Genomic DNA, 15,495 nt, shown 5'->3' with positions numbered 1-15,495 from the left:
CTTTTAGAGGTGAAACAAATGATCGAAAAAAGAGGAATGGAAAGAATACCTGAAGGAGAACACTACACCGGGTTCTACTCAAGATGTTTTCTAATCCAAAAGAGGGAACAAGTAGAATTGAGGCCTATTCTAGACCTGCAAGGCCGAAACACATTTATGGGAAAAGAGAAATACAAGATAGCGCCATTGACTTATGTGTTGGGCACACTGTACAAGGGCCACTGGATGGTCACCCTGGACCACCGGGATGCATACTTTCATGTGCCCATTCTACCTGCACAAATTAAGATGTGATAAGATGTGTGGTTGCATGTCAGCACTAGCAGTTCAGGGTGTTGCCATTCACTTCACCGGGGATCATGCACCTACAAACGATTTCTTGAGATTGGGGGCGTCCCAATTCAGGAGCTCTGTAGGGTGGCCACTTGGTTGAGCCTGCATACATTTGCTAAGCATTCCTGCCTAGATTCGGATGTAGAGGCTAGTGCCTTTTTGGGAGAGCCATATTACAGCACATGTTTGGATGAGATCTGTATCCCTGTCTTGGTATTTCTGAGGAACCCATCTTCCTTATTTTCCGATTGTCCTTGCTTGGGTAATCTTTCAAAGATAAAGCAATATACAGAGGAGACCGTATCCATTAGGAGAACAAGTTAGACATCTTATGGTTAATGTTGGTTCTGATGAGCACCTCCTCTACAGATTCCTTATCTGCCCTCCCTCAGTCACCTCAGAGTGATGCCAGTCCTGTGGCTGTATGTACCATGACTTCTGGTGGGGGCCTTGAGGTGTGCCCTTATGCCACCATGGGTGTGGGTGGCACCACCCGGCGCCATGGGAGCATGATTCAACATTTCTGAGGTTCCATGCTGCAGGCTTGAGATTTCAAAAATAAGAAATCTGCAGAGAAGACATATCCATCAGAATCAACCTTTACCCATAAGGTGTGTGTAACTTCTTTGTCTGCATGCAAGGAAAATCCGAAGTTGCAATAAATAAGAATTGTTAATATTAAACAGCTCACTGGTACTCCTTTTATGAACCTATGTAGTATCTAAGGGTGCATTGTCGCTATCTGACTTCAAACATTTATTTAAAGTCTCTGCATCTGCACCGATCTCCATAGAATCCTTCATTCAGAACGTTTTTTCTTGTGGTTCTAGCTAAGAAATAGATGGACCTAAAAGAGAGTGCTTCCATGGCGGACGTTCTCAGTGTAGAGGGAGAATCTTATTTGAAGTGTCCCCCCATTGTGGAAAGCTTTATCAGATAATCCTTACTACCGACGGCTCCAACTTTGGTTAAAGCGCTCATGGGGTGCATTTTAGGCAGTCCACGAAGAAGCTCACCTGTGCCCTAGTTTCCCATGTTACGCTATACAATACTGAATGACACTAAAAATTATTGTATGCACGTCCCTGCACGGTACACCCCTTTTTGGTGCCGCAGATTCAGCGCGGACCGATTTGGCGCGACCGCTTTGGTGCAACGGCCATTTCCGTGTGCCCATTTTGCCACCGAAGCTTTTCTGGCGCCGCCGATTTGGCGCGAGGGACGTTTGGACGTGGATGCCATTGCAGCCACGTCTAAACACCCTCACGCCAAATGGAAATGGGTTACTTGCAGAGCTATGTGAGGGGGGGCCAGTTTTGATGACAGGTCAGGGACACTTAAGTAAATGATGGAGCATTTTGTGTCCGGAACAAACATGGTAAAACCCACCAACCGAAGTGGCCCACTAAGTTCGAAATGTGGTCCCCTGTGCTTCTCGGACTAGTTGTTCGACTTGCACCTCCCCCTGATGATGGCAGGACAAAGGCTGATTTGCATATGCTCATCCGTTGGATAATTCAAAATCTATTTAAGGACAGTTTTGCTGCTGCTTGATCAAAAATAAAGCATGGCTTGGACGCTGTCGAATGAGCCACTGACATGGGCATGTGAGATTTAGTTAGTGGGTACCTTGAATTATTTGCTCGTCAGCAAACAATAGAACTACTGCATCACATCAGTGGTCAAACAAAACGTTCACCCTTTACATTCGGAATTGCACAAAATTGGCACCCGTGTGTCTGCTCATTTTCTAGCGCTGGGGCGGGGTCACATGCCACACTCCCCAGCAATTTTCCCTCCCCTTCGAACAGCTGGCGTTGATTCTCGTTCCGTGCTCTTAGGATTCAACCGCGACCAGACGTTGCATGGATAGTGCTTCTAATCTGCAGCCGCACCACACGATGTGCCGTAGTATGTGCAGGGCCTGATTGCGTGGTGGAGGGGAAATCCCCTGTATGTTCTGACAGCGTGAGTGTCTCAGGAGGGTTCACACATATTCACAAGAGCAAAGAAAGCACTGAACGCAAGCACCAGTATTATAAGACTTCTAGAGTCCAAAAGTGGCAACTGAATCGCATCTGGGCACTTTGGCCAGTTCTCCGACAGATAAAGTAATTGACGCCGAGCCTGAAGGAATGCGCCATTAGATGCTTCTAAAGAGCAAAGGGACAATTTACACTATAATGTGCACTATATAAATGGTTCCACTGGCGCCTTCAATCTCGCCGTATTTTTTTAAAAAAATGATGACAGTGTAAAATGTGGCATCCCTTGCGCCAAAACATCCCTGCGGCAAAACGTCCCAGCGCCGAACTGGGCGCGCCCAAATGTCACCTGCGCCGAAGCGGTCGCAGCAAATTGGCCCGCGCCGAACTGGCCACGCCAAATCATCCTGCTCCGTCCCTGAACGCCCTGACAAATGTTCAGCATTGTGTGTGTCTAAAGAACACTCAAGAGTCAGTAGTCCAGTTCAACACCTTTCCGAACTTTGTCAGGATGGATGTGAACAAGACATGCAAATTCTAATGGCAACAAACTACAGATTGTAAAGTTCACTGTCATGTAGCTATCAGGCTGCATGAACTCTGTTTTTCAAGAGAATAAATAAATACTGGTCTTCACCAGGGTTTGCCAACCACTAAACGTCACAGTAGTCCCTGTACAGGGTATTGTACTGGGTTTGCTTCTTGAACTCTGTCTCGCTGTTATAGTGCCCAGTTAACTTCTTAGCAAAATCAGTCCGAGGGTTATAGCTCCCTGCTTGCTTCATGAAATAACAAGTACTGCCCCCACTTTGCTTCAGGTATAGATGTTCTCACCATCCAGCCACAGGTCGGGTATTGTAGCCTACCTACCACTGTTCGCCCTCCTGTGCCAATGTCTCCTTCTCCTTGATATGATCTCAGCCAGATTCTGAGAATAGCTCTTAGCAAGCTTTCAGGTCTCACTGTCAGTCTGGTCTCAGCAAGTCTCTAAAATAAAACCCTCAGCAGGCTTTAGGTTTCTTTCTCCGGCTGGTACCTCTTAGGGCCTGGCTCTTCCCATGGTGCGGCTTCTCTCCTCTGTGAGCTTGTTTCTACAGCCCTATCTTCGTCAGCTAGTTAAAAACCTAGGTCTCTTGTATAGTGTCTCTTGATTGCCCAATGAATGTTGGTTGTTCCCATAACACTTGTCTTTCCCCAAATGGTATCGGTTCTTCTTCACTTTTGGTCTGTGATTCTTATCAAGTATTTTGCCTCTTTTAATAACTGGTTGGTGCTGCTCCTAATTATCCCCATGTGTAACTTACTGTTAATTAGGCATCGAGTAGCAGCAGCAAAGGGCTTAAAAAGCTGCCCACAGAAGTCCACAGGGAGGAGCTGCACCCCACACTGGCTCTCCTATGCTGCTGCATGGGTTTCAGATGAGCATTTCTGCTGCTACTGTAAATGAAAGGGTTAGTAGAGAAAAACATTTCCCCCGTACAAACAAAAACAGTGGACTCTGGGACACTAGCAATGGCTCATGGACATATTTATCTTGGTGGGTTTATGTGACAGAATCAGATCTCAGTCACAGCAGTACATCTGGCATGGACGGAGAACGGATTGGTGGACGCTCTGAGCAGGCAGAGCATGGTCTAACATGAGTGGGAAGTGTGCCAGGAAATCCTAGAGGAGGTCATCTCTCAGTGGGGTACCCCAGCAGTGGATCTGTTTGCTACAGAGTCCAATAGGAAGTGCAGACAGTTTTGATCGAGGGAATTCCCGGCAAGAGGCGCACTGGGGTCTGCATTTCTGGTGGAGTGGACTTTCGACCTCCACTATGCCTACCCTCGGATTCCCAACATTCCGTGGGTTCTCAGGAGTTTGAGGAGGTTCTGAGCAACCTTGATCTTGATCACCCCGAATTGGGCGAGGAGAAGGGGGTATGCAGAGCTTCTGGACTTCGCCATCTGCCCACCTCTGTGGTTGCCTCAATAACTGGATCTCCTATCTCAGTTGGAAGGTTGGATAGTCCACCTGGTCCCAGAATTCCCACAACCTACATGCATGACTCTTGAGTGGGTGAGCTATGAAGACTGGGACCTCTCAGAGCAGATACTTGAGGCGCTATTGGCTGCACGTAGACAGTCAACAAGATTGCTGTATGCGTACAGATAGAGGAGATTCGAGGCATGGTGCACGGAATGCGAGTTTGGCCCTATCTCTTGCCCCACCACTACAGTGATGGAGTTCCTTCTGTCACTGGCCTCGCCAGGTCTTCAGGTTACAACAGTCAATGGATACTTGGCGGTTTTGTCTTGATTCAAAAGGTCTCCTAATCAAGAATCTTTCTTTACGATCCCGATTATGGCCCAATTCCTGAAGGGCCTTGTAAATATGTTTCTGCCTCTTCCTTTTTTTGGGGGGAGGAATCGGACTTCCTTTTTTTTGTATTCACATTTTATTCTGCATGTTGCTTTTGTTGTCCCAGACTGGGACCTTAACTTGCTTCTCACTTTTCTCATGGCGGCATTCTTTGAGCCTTTGATCTCTTGTTCCATTAGTTTACTCACTCTAAAGACTGCTTTCTTGGTGGCCATTATGTAGCCAGACAGGTAAGTGAGTTGCAGGCCCTGTCATGCAAGCAGACATTTCTCTGTTTTTTCTGGGAAAAGGTTTCTCTTAAGGTATGACCAGGGTTTTTACCCAAAGTGGTCTCAGAGTTCCATCTGTCCCAGGCCATTGACCTGCTAGTTTTCTACCCGCCTCCACTTCCCTCCAAGGAGGAGGAGCGGTTCCATAGGCTAGAGCCGAAGATGGCTCTTAGCTTTTATGTTGCGAGAACGGCAGAATTTAGGAAAGTGGACCAACTGTTTGTAGCCTTCTCGATGGCAAGAAAGAGTTTAGCTGTCTCCATGCAGACCATCTCTGGGTGGCTACCAGTCGCTGCAAGGTTTAAGTTCAAGACCCTCTGCATTGTCCACAAGGCTTTTTGGGGCCCGCACTATAACCAACTCTCTTCTCCAAAATACCTCTCTTCTCGAGTCCTTTGCTCAGCTACCTCCAACTCTCTGGGGGTCAGAAGGTTCTCCAGGCAGAGAGTGGGGGTAGACCTCTCTCCTCTGCAGGTGCCTTCCTCTTGAATGGTCTCCCTGCCCCTCTCAAACGTGAGCCGGACCACCTGATGTTGCGGGAGCAGCTCAAGACCTTCCTTTTCTCCTCTGCTTTCTCTCTCTCCCTCCCCTACTGACCACCTGTCTGCAGCGCTGACTGGTTACTTGGTTACCCTCAGTCTCTCTGGGTACCAGGCTCCTTCATTATCCGTCTCCCCTACACTGCCTCTGGGCCTACAGCCCACTTAGGGGCTGTGACTGTAACCTCTACAGTCCCCTGCCTCCTTGCACTTACCCAGAGCTGCACTGCCCTGGCTGCCCGTACTCAAAGCAATGCTGCCCCAATTGCACTTCCTCCTTCCCTCTCCCTGACACTTCCCCTTCTCTCTTCCCCCTGCACTTGCACAATCTGAATGACACAAGGCCTAGTAAGATCATTTGTCTTGTCCTCCCCCTCCCCCTGTCTTCCCTCCCTTGTCACGCCTAGAAACGCTTGTGTACAGGCACATTATAAAGTACTTGTATCATAGGTGAATCACACACTGCCTTTCAGAATGTTACCTCAATCCAGGGAAGGAATTACCTCTGAGCATCAAAGGCCACTCCACAAAGGGGGTTGCTGCCTCTTTGGCTCTGCAGAGGGGGTGCCAGTGAGGGACATCTGCCGAGCAGCAACTTGGTGTTCACTGCATACCTTCATCAAACAATATTGCCTGGATGTAGCCCATGGAGCAAACACTCGTTTTGGGAGAGCGTGTTACAAAGTTTCAGAAGGGTGGGGAACTGAGGTACAGGGGCATAGTGATGCAGTATATGTATGACGGCCGCCGCATTGAGGCAAGACGGATCGACGACCGAGTCAAGGTGCACTATGCCCCCTGTCGAAAAGGTTTTCTGAGCAGCTGACTCTGGAATGGATATCTATCTGATGAGGAATCTGCGGGAGACGAGTCCATACAAAGAACATTACGGTTAGTAATTTCTCCATCTCAGGGGAGCCAGAGTAGTTGCTGCAAGGCCTTCCAAAAGGGCATTGCCACCATCCAGGACCCAGGCTTACACAGAAAATTTGAAGTTTTCTGAGATGAAGGGCTTGATTTTTCACAGGAGAGAAATTTGGTACAAAGCTGTTTGTGTCTTCCTTGCTATGTTCTGTTTGAAATAGAGGTGACTGTCTATGTGGAACCCAAGGGGACAGTTGGGGTGTGAGGCCCTCGTGGTAAATAGCAGAGAGCCAGGTCTGGTTGTCCACATGTTCGGTGTTGTTGGTCAGCAGTCAGAATTCAGTCGTGGAGGGGTTGAGCATCAGGTAAGCCCTTGACCTTTCACGACTGGATCAATGAGAGAGGCAGGCTTTGAGCCTGTGGAGGTCTTCGATGTAGGATATCCTGAGGTAGAGCTGTGTGTCATCTGCATATTGGTGGATGTTGTATGGAGCAATGAGGCTTTCAAGCGGTTCCATGTAAAGATTGAAGATCAAGGGGAGAGGATGGATCCTTGCGGGACTCCACAGAAGATAGGTAGAGTTGGTGATCTGGAGGAATCCATTTGTACAAACGTGTGTTGATTAACAAGGTACAATTTGAACCCGCAGAGGATGATCTTGCTGATCCCTGTGAGGCAATGTAGGTTGTCAGTGACAGTCTGGTTGTCAATGTGTCAAATGATGGTGAGAGGTCCAGGAGAACCAGAAGGGGAAGGAAGACCATCATCAAGAATTTTAAGGGCATGGTCAATCATCTTGATGGTAGCTGTTTCTGTGCTGCATCTGGTTCTAAATCCAGATTGGTAGGACTGAAGGGGAGGTTGTTGGCTTCGATGTATTGGAGGAGTTGCATGGTGTTTACTTTCTCAAGGATCTTACCTAGAAAAGAAGATGGGTGATGGGGTGGTAGTTGCTGAGGACGTCAGGGTTCAATGTTGGTTTCTAGAGAAGTGAAAGGAGTTGTCCAGTCTTGAGGGTTATGGGGAAGGTGCCTTGAGTTGGGGAGCTGTTGAAGGTTGTCGGGTAAGGCAGGAGTAAGTTGTGTTTATTGCCAAATTGTTTGAATGACTACCCAAATTATGATTTTGACATTTCTTTTATTTTCTCACTAATCTGGAGTTTTTGTGTGTATGCTCGGTAGGCAGAGTTATACGAAGATCGTCTTGTAGATCTAAATACCCAGCTCCAGAACTGGCAGCGACGATACCAAGAGGGCACACAAGCATTGTCTGACAAGGAAGAGGAGTTGGTTATGCTACGGGTGCAGATGACATCTCTCAAGGAAAAGCTACAGTGCGAAGGAAGGGAGGTAAGTGAATGGCAGAGAACCTGTGGATTATAGCTGCACAAGTTATACATTTGGATAAAACATAACTACACATGTAGAACACTTGTAAAAACGTACATAACCAAATGCACAATAACATGTTCCCACTCACAAAACAAAAAAGATGCAGATTAAGGTACAGCTGCATATAATGACTTTCATACCTCCCGAAATTATAAACAAATATATATAATGACTTCTCCATAAACAGCTGTGCCAAGATATTCTAATATTCAGGCTTCAACCTAGGCACTAGAAAGTACATACATAAACCTATGTAATAGGGCATGCTACTCACATGCCCTATTACATGCTAGCCCACATTTTCTTTAGTAAAAGCAACGCACAAACAATAACTAAGCATGATACAAGATAACATAAAATATAAAAAAGTAATCTCAGATGAAAAGTGACCGGTTATGTTACAAAGTCAGCTAAAGTCAGCAAGAGATTACATAAATAGCACAGGTAGGTGATTAAAAGTGGGTCTTAAGGATGTTGCAGAAAGATAATATATAAATTGCGTTGGGGTAACTGGTACAAAGTCTTGAAAATGAAAATGACAGATGTCAATAAACACTTTATGGGCTTCACTATTTGGAGCAGAGGTGCTAGATGTTTCAATTTTCACAGAATGTGATCTTCCCAAAAGGGAGGAGAAGAACCAGTCTGGGCCATTACACATTCCCCCTTTTTCAATAGATACCTTTCTTCCTCGCCTCCAGGTTAATAGTCCATAGAACGAGGATTACAATTAAGTAATTTTTCTTTACAACAGCACCTTTCATCTCAGATAGGTAAACCATGATGCTATATGTGTGGGCGTGAATCTAAGACAGTGCAAAGAGTTGGGCTACTTATCCAAAGAGCAACTCCTTCCAGAAAAGAAGGGCATCTTTACAGGCCAAAGAAGCATCCGTCTACGTCTGAGCTGAACCATGTTGACAACCCACCTTTGCAGCTCTGTGCATATTTGTTTTGAACCAAAGGAAAACTTGGCTTAGGATGACCAAACTCAAAAAAGAAACACAAGAGAACGTAGTTGACTTGCATGTAGCCAGCAAAGTACTGTGATAATATGACCTCCTCTCAAACTGCAAAAACAGTGCCATGAATACAAAGGAGCTCATTTTCAAAGAGCTCGTAATTTGATGTCGAGGAGCCATTACACGTACACGTAGGCGGCTCCCAGCTGCAGACTTTTGGTAATTTACACGACGGAGTGCATATGTGTATGCCGCCTGTTAGGCAAGATTGTATGCAGTAACCTGTGGCAGACTGCACCAGCCTTGTCCTCTTAGCAGTAGTTAACCTAACCTTTGGTATAAGTCTGTACTACAAAAGTTGGTAGAGTGACTGAGCAGCCAGGCTTATCTCAAGAGGGGTCATTGTGAGCTGTAGGGTTGCAACATAGTTTCACAGTGACAAGTATCCAAATAACACACTCAAGGTTTCTTGATTAAACAATTATTTATGAATTTAACAGTCAGTTTGAATAAGCCTTCTTTAGAAGGGAGCAAATATACTTAAATATACTTCAAAACACACACATACTCAGTTTCAATAAATCAGTAGATACCCTTTTGGGTTGGCACACAGACACTTCCTACACCCTGAAGTGACTTCAATAACTAGGACACTTTGGACATTTATGTATCACTGGTATATTTAGAGCAATACTGAGTTTGGTGTCAAAGGTAAAGGTTTAGGGAAGGAGACAATGGTTAACAAGTTTCTCAAGCATGTAAGCATTTTTGAACCCCCCCAATGCAATGTAGATTAGCCCTTTCCCAGCTATACAAGTAAAGAATGTATGACCTTTGGAGGGACAGATCAAAAAGCAAAGTCAGAGGTTAGAATAATCTTCAGGGAGCCAGTGCAGCCAATGTCAATTGAGCAAAGTCTAGGGGAGCTGAGGCACTTCTGGAAGGTAAGTAAAAAGTCTTGCACAATGTTATAGGGAGTTTTGTAGGAATTGAAATAACTATTGGCCCACAAGCTGGGAGGCATGTGGAGGGCAAAGCTGCAAGCAACTCTGAAACAGGCAACAACTGCAAGTCTCAACTGAGAGCAAGCAAGTTACCAAACAAGAGCTAAGTACCCCTTAGTTCACACTACCTTAGGTCTGAAGAAATTTGTTCCAGCTGGCTTCTGTTCCTGTTGTAGTATGGCAGATCCTGTTGTTCCGGGGCCTCAGTCGTGGGGACAAGAGGGAGGACGTTTGGGGACCCCTGCACTACGATTCAAAGGTCAGCGGCAGCAATGGGCAAAGTTCAGATTACAGCACTTTGCGGTTTCAGCTTCTCGCAAATAGCACCACACGGTTCTTGGACACCTTGTGGACTTTCCTTGCTTCTGGGGTCCAGCACTCTGGTGAGGTGGCTCAGACTTGGTCAACCCTGCTTCGAGGGAGTCCGGAGGATCTTCCTGGTGTTTGGGTCCGGCTTAAAGACGATGCATTCGATTCTGGTGTTCCTTTCCCTGGCACTCGGTTCCTGCAGCAGCAATGGAAGTACAGCCAGCAACAAGTGGATTTCCAGATGAGTTAGTCTTGGGGTCCATTGGTCCCACCAACCCAAGTGGAGAAGTCGTCCTTTGCAGGGCTTCTCTAGTCGAGGGGAATTCAGAGCTTCAGCACTGAAGCAGGGCTTCACCGGGCAAACCAATGGTCCTGAATGTTAGGGAGAATTCTCACAAATGTGCTTATTCCCTCCACCTTGGAGACCCCCAGCAACTTTGCTGGATTTTGAGGACTTGATTTGTTTGACCTGGAGAGAGTGAGACCCTTTTTACCCACTCTCTCATGTATTTTAATGTGATTTTGAACACTGTGTTTCTTTTGGATATGGAGTCTGACAAACTCCATAGGCATCATCTTTTACATTGCGTCACACAGCACCTTCAGTGCACTGGCACAGGGAAGTCTTTCAGATTTCCCAAATGTTTAAATACCTTCTCTTGGATAATATACTATTTCCAAGAGCAGTAAAGTGAAATTGACTTTACTTACATTTGTAACTTTCTAGACCCAGCACACACTATCTTACAATAGGGTGCTGGAGGGGTTACCTATTATCCCCTTTGTCTAGCTTCTCACGTAACATTTATTACGTTACCCTTTTCTCACTGACTGGCTGGTAGCAGTGGTTTAATTTTAACTACCGTGGTGTGCATTTACTGCGGGCTGCGTTTGCAGCTGCAGAAAAGCACTCAAGGGTGCCATTTTTGTCAAACTGTCCCGGTCTCCTTTTTTCACCATTTCATTGTGGAAAGGTCCTTCTTGAGATTTACTGTGCGTGCCAAACCAGGTTTGGTCCCATTGTTTGCTTTGCCTTTGGCGGGATTCACGAGTGAAGCCCGCCTCTGGATCCAGCGTGTCTGGGGTAGGCAGGAAGTGAGGGAGGTGCCTGAAACTCCCTGTGCTTAGTCTCTTAGGAGACCCAAATGCACTCTGTGGTGATTGGCCAGCTGACTGTCCGGCAAGGACAGCCACCCTGCTGGGTGACTGACAGCTGGGCTGGAATTAATGGGAGAGAACTGAATAAAAGACTAGGCTTCTGGCTTGGAAGGCAGAGTCGACCACTGGACTAAGGAACCGAAGAAGAACTTGAGGAGGACGCCTGCTGCAACTCTTGGACCGTTGGTTTGCCTGGTGAAGCCCTGCTGCTGTGCTGAAACACCAAATTCGTATCGACAGAGAAGCCCCTGCAAGGACGACTTCTCCCCTTGAGTTGGTGGGACCAATCAACTCCAAAGTAAGCCACCTGGACATCCATCTCGGAGCAAGTTATATTTCCACAGAGTTGCTGCTGGAAACCATGTAGCCAGGCAGAGGAACACCAGATTGTGTGCGTTGCATTGAAGTTGGCTTAGAGCTCCAAGAAGATCCTCCAGACTCCCAGGAAGCAGGACTGACCGAGCCTGTGCCCCCTCAACAGAGTGCGGGAACCCAGAAGCAAAGAAAGTCCATCTCGACAGCCAGGAATCGCAGTGTTGCTATTTGCTGTAGACGCGAAGAGCTGAAACACTGAACAGCCACTGATTTGAAGATTGCCGGTTGCGAGCGGTGACCGTTCCATTGCAGTGCAGGAGTCCCCAGAAGTCCTCCCTCGTGTCCCCACGACTGAGGCCCAGGAACAGTGAGATCTGCAGAGCTGCACAGGAACAGAAGTCATCTGCTGCACTTTTTCTTCAATACCAAGGTACTGTAAAGTCTGAGGGAACTTGCCTCTCACTGTAGAGTTGCTTGCACCTTCTACTACTCACAACTCTTATCAACTTGTGGCCCTACATTTGATTCTTCTTTTCTTCAAAGACTTATAAAAGATTGTGCTTACCTACCAGAAGTGCTTAATCCTATGTAAGACGTTAGCCCATTGACTTTGGCTTAGCCTCTTGTACTGAATGCCTCTTCTTGGGGGATCCAAAAGTATTTGCCTGGTTAGGAATATTTGTGGTCTCTTGTTGTTCTAATAACCTTTTCCTTTTACCAACTTATAAGAGTATTCTAAATGTTAACAGTAAGATATTAATGTCCCCAGCACCCTAACTATTGAAGTCACCTGAGGGTGTAGTTTGTGTCTGTGGGCCATCCCAAAAGGGTCTTTGCTGATTTAGAAATTAAGAGTGTACAGTATTGAGGTGTATTTGTGTGTTACTATTATATTGTCCCCTTCTGAAGAAGGCTTATTCTAAATGACTGATAAATTAATAATGGTTTATTCAAGAAACCTTGTGTGTAAGAGTTTATTTGAATACTTGTCACTGTGAATCTCTGTGTAGCTCCGCTACAGCTCACATTGACCCCTCTTGAGATGAGCCTGGCTGCTCAACATGCTACCAAAACTGTGTAGTACAAGCTTATACCAAAGGTTGGGTTTCCTATACCTGTAGTAAGAGTTGTTTGTAGTGTTCCCAGAGGGTACTGCGTACACACTTTGCCTAACACAGGAGTTGCAGCAATCGTCTCTTCCAAGTTCTTCTTTGGATTCATTCGTCCAGTGGTCGACTCTGCCTTCCTTGCAAAAGACCTTACCTTTTATGCAAGTCTCTCCCATTTATTCGCAGCCTAGCTGTCACTCACACAACATGGTGGCTGTCCTCTAAGGACAGCCAGTCGGCCAATCACCTTTGGGTGCATTCCTGTAACCAAGGAGACTAAACACAGGGAGTTTTAGGCACCTCCCTCGCTTCCTGCCCTGCCAGAGGCAGGCTTCAGCAGTGAACCCTGCCAAAGACGAAACGTACAAAGGAACCAAACCTGCTTTGGCGCACAGAGTAATTCTCATGAAGGACATTTCCAACAATAAATGGCAAAAAAGAGGACCGGGACCATTTTGACAAAATGGGCACCCATGGGTGCTATACTGCAGCTGCGAACGCAGCCCGTGGTAAAAACTCACAACGGTACGAAAAAGTAAACCACTGCCACAAGCCATTAATTGTAGAAAGGTTAACATAAAAATGTTACATGAGAAGGTCGACAAAGGGATACTATGTAACCCCTCCAGCACTCTATTTAAGATAGTGTGTGCTTGGTCTACAAAGTTATAAAAGGTTAAGTAAAGTCAATTACACTGTACTGCTCTTGGAAACAGTAGTTTAACCAAGAGAAGGTATTTAAACTTCTGGGAAATCTGAAAGACTTTTCCCTGTGCCACTGCGCTGGAGGTGCTGCATGTCACAATGTAAAAAGATGATGCCTATGGAATTTGTCAGACTCCAAAACCAAAAGAAACACAGTGTTCAAATCAAATAAAAAATTCATGAGAGAGTGGGAAAATGGTCTCTCTCTCTCCAGGATCAAAATTAAAAGTCCTAAAGTCCAGCAAAAGAGCTGGGGGTCTCTAAGGTAGAAGGGAATTAGCACATTTCTGAGAATTCTCCCTAACACCGCCTTTTGCCCTGCACATTTGTACTCTGCCATGCAAATGAGTAAATACTGCCTACCATGCTTGCATGGCAAGCAGCGTAAGTTTACGGTGGATCCGTATTGAGTGCGCCTGCTTTATGCTGGCGCATAATGTTGGGAGCATGAAAATGCATGCCGCTGCAAATGCTGGGCCATTTGTATGGCAGAGAGAAAGGGAGACAGCTGAAAAGCAATTTGCGTTCCGCTCCTCCTCTCCACCATACAAATGAATGAAAATGGGGTGTGACATAACCAACATGCGTAAAAGCCTTAGTCAAGGTTTTAACGCATGTTTATTACGTTGTGCCCTGAAGTAGTCTTTCGTCCAAATTGACTACCCAGCAGTGACAATACAATAACCGAAACATGTGAGAGGTTCGATTATATATTGCCGTCTCCATCTTTCCCCAACCTCTATCTAATACCCTTAACCAGAAGATTCAAAGACTTCTCTTTTGTCAGGCAATAGAACTCCCGAGTCCAGAGCTCTGAGGAAATACAGGTCCAGTTTAATGGCTTATACATCTGAACGTTTTCACCTCTGGGACTTCGGCCTTGCTGTCTGTCAATGTTAATGTTAAAGGACATTTATACCGTGCACTATCACCACTGGAGTGGTCCCCTTGTGCTCTGGATGATCTGAAAAGTAAGAGGGTTGGGAGTGTTAGTAGGGTGTAGTTAGATAAAGGTAGAGCGAGATTAGTGATGACCTGTTGGCAGCTTCAGTTTGGTTAACACTGTTCGCTAAGCATGGGTGCGGTTTTCAGATCAGTAGACTCCAATGTGTTGTTGTGCAAGACTATGTGTGTTACGCTCACCTGGCTCCCACAGAGGCGTCGATCGGAACTGGACAGCTGCGGTCTCCACCAATGTGATGCGTAGGGCCGAGATGACGAACTGGACTGGCCCACTTAGCTTCGTTTGCTTGGCCCGTAGGAATATTCTTCTGCAAATGGAGAAAGGGAATTAACCACCCGTGGAGTTGAGCGTAAATCCCCCCACCCCCGCTGTTCTCCCCACAGATCACCTATGATGTCCCCTCTTATAGTCTCACCTGATGGTTTGAAAAGATGAGCTCTCCATCCTGCATTGAGCGCAGGGGCGCATTGATAACCAGTTGCTTCACTGACTAGAAGGAATTGGTGAGTTCCAGAACAAAATTGACTCAGAGATTCCCGGCAAGACGCCGTAAGTATAAAGTTCGTAAGAGTTCAAATGCCTGACTTTCACTCTTGTCCGATTCCTTGCAGGTTGCAGCTTGACCCTAATGAAGAGTTCCTCGTGGCAACCGGTAGTATTCTGGTAAGGATTTGTATTTTCCAACACAGTTCGATAAAATAATGTCAATATGTAACCTGTTGCTTTCTCCCTTATTCAGGCGCTGAGAGAAAGTATGAAGTCTTGGGGAATAATACCTCCGGCGGTAAAATCAGGTAAATCTATTGTGGTGAGGAGGGTTCCCCTTGTTAGTCCCTTTGTTTCACCTTGCTGTCCTTTTGTTTCCCCTTAGGGGCCGGGGTTCGGCGAAGATGCAGTGGAAGCTGCGCCGACCCGTGAAGAGGAATAGTACCCCCGGTGGTAAAATCAGGTAAGTCTATGGGGGGGTAACTAATATTCCTCTGTGTATTCCCTTGGCACACCTTGCTGTTCTTGTCTTCTCCTTAGGTGCCGGAGTGCAGCGGGAACATGCAGGAGGATGCGGTGGAATGTGAAGATGCTGCGAAGGCCGGTGAGTTCAGCGCGGCGCTGCAGCAGGCGAGGCGAGGCGACGCGCATAAAATAACTTCTTTCTTCCAGCTCGAAGGCGCGATGGATCGGGAATTCAGGTAAGGATTAAAGGTATTGCTCTTGTTCTAACCTTT

At 46.4% G+C, this 15,495-nt stretch overlaps 1 protein-coding gene across 2 annotated transcripts in view; it reads left to right on the top strand.

Moving 5' to 3' along the window:
• The window catches only part of PMFBP1 (polyamine modulated factor 1 binding protein 1), a 1,360,893-nt gene that overhangs the window by 1,148,891 nt on the left and 196,507 nt on the right, over nucleotides 1-15,495 (top strand). For both annotated transcript variants that reach the window (XM_069635509.1, XM_069635508.1), the window contains one exon: nucleotides 7,537-7,704. In XM_069635509.1, the coding sequence (XP_069491610.1) occupies nucleotides 7,537-7,704 (168 nt within the window). The remainder of the gene's footprint in view (nucleotides 1-7,536; nucleotides 7,705-15,495) is intronic.

The sequence above is a fragment of the Ambystoma mexicanum genome, chromosome 1q (genome assembly GCF_040938575.1).
Source record: "Ambystoma mexicanum isolate Mex_15411 chromosome 1q, UKY_AmexF1_1, whole genome shotgun sequence".
Taxonomy (NCBI): domain Eukaryota; kingdom Metazoa; phylum Chordata; class Amphibia; order Caudata; family Ambystomatidae; genus Ambystoma; species Ambystoma mexicanum.
This window is presented reverse-complemented; position numbering and strand designations above follow the sequence as displayed.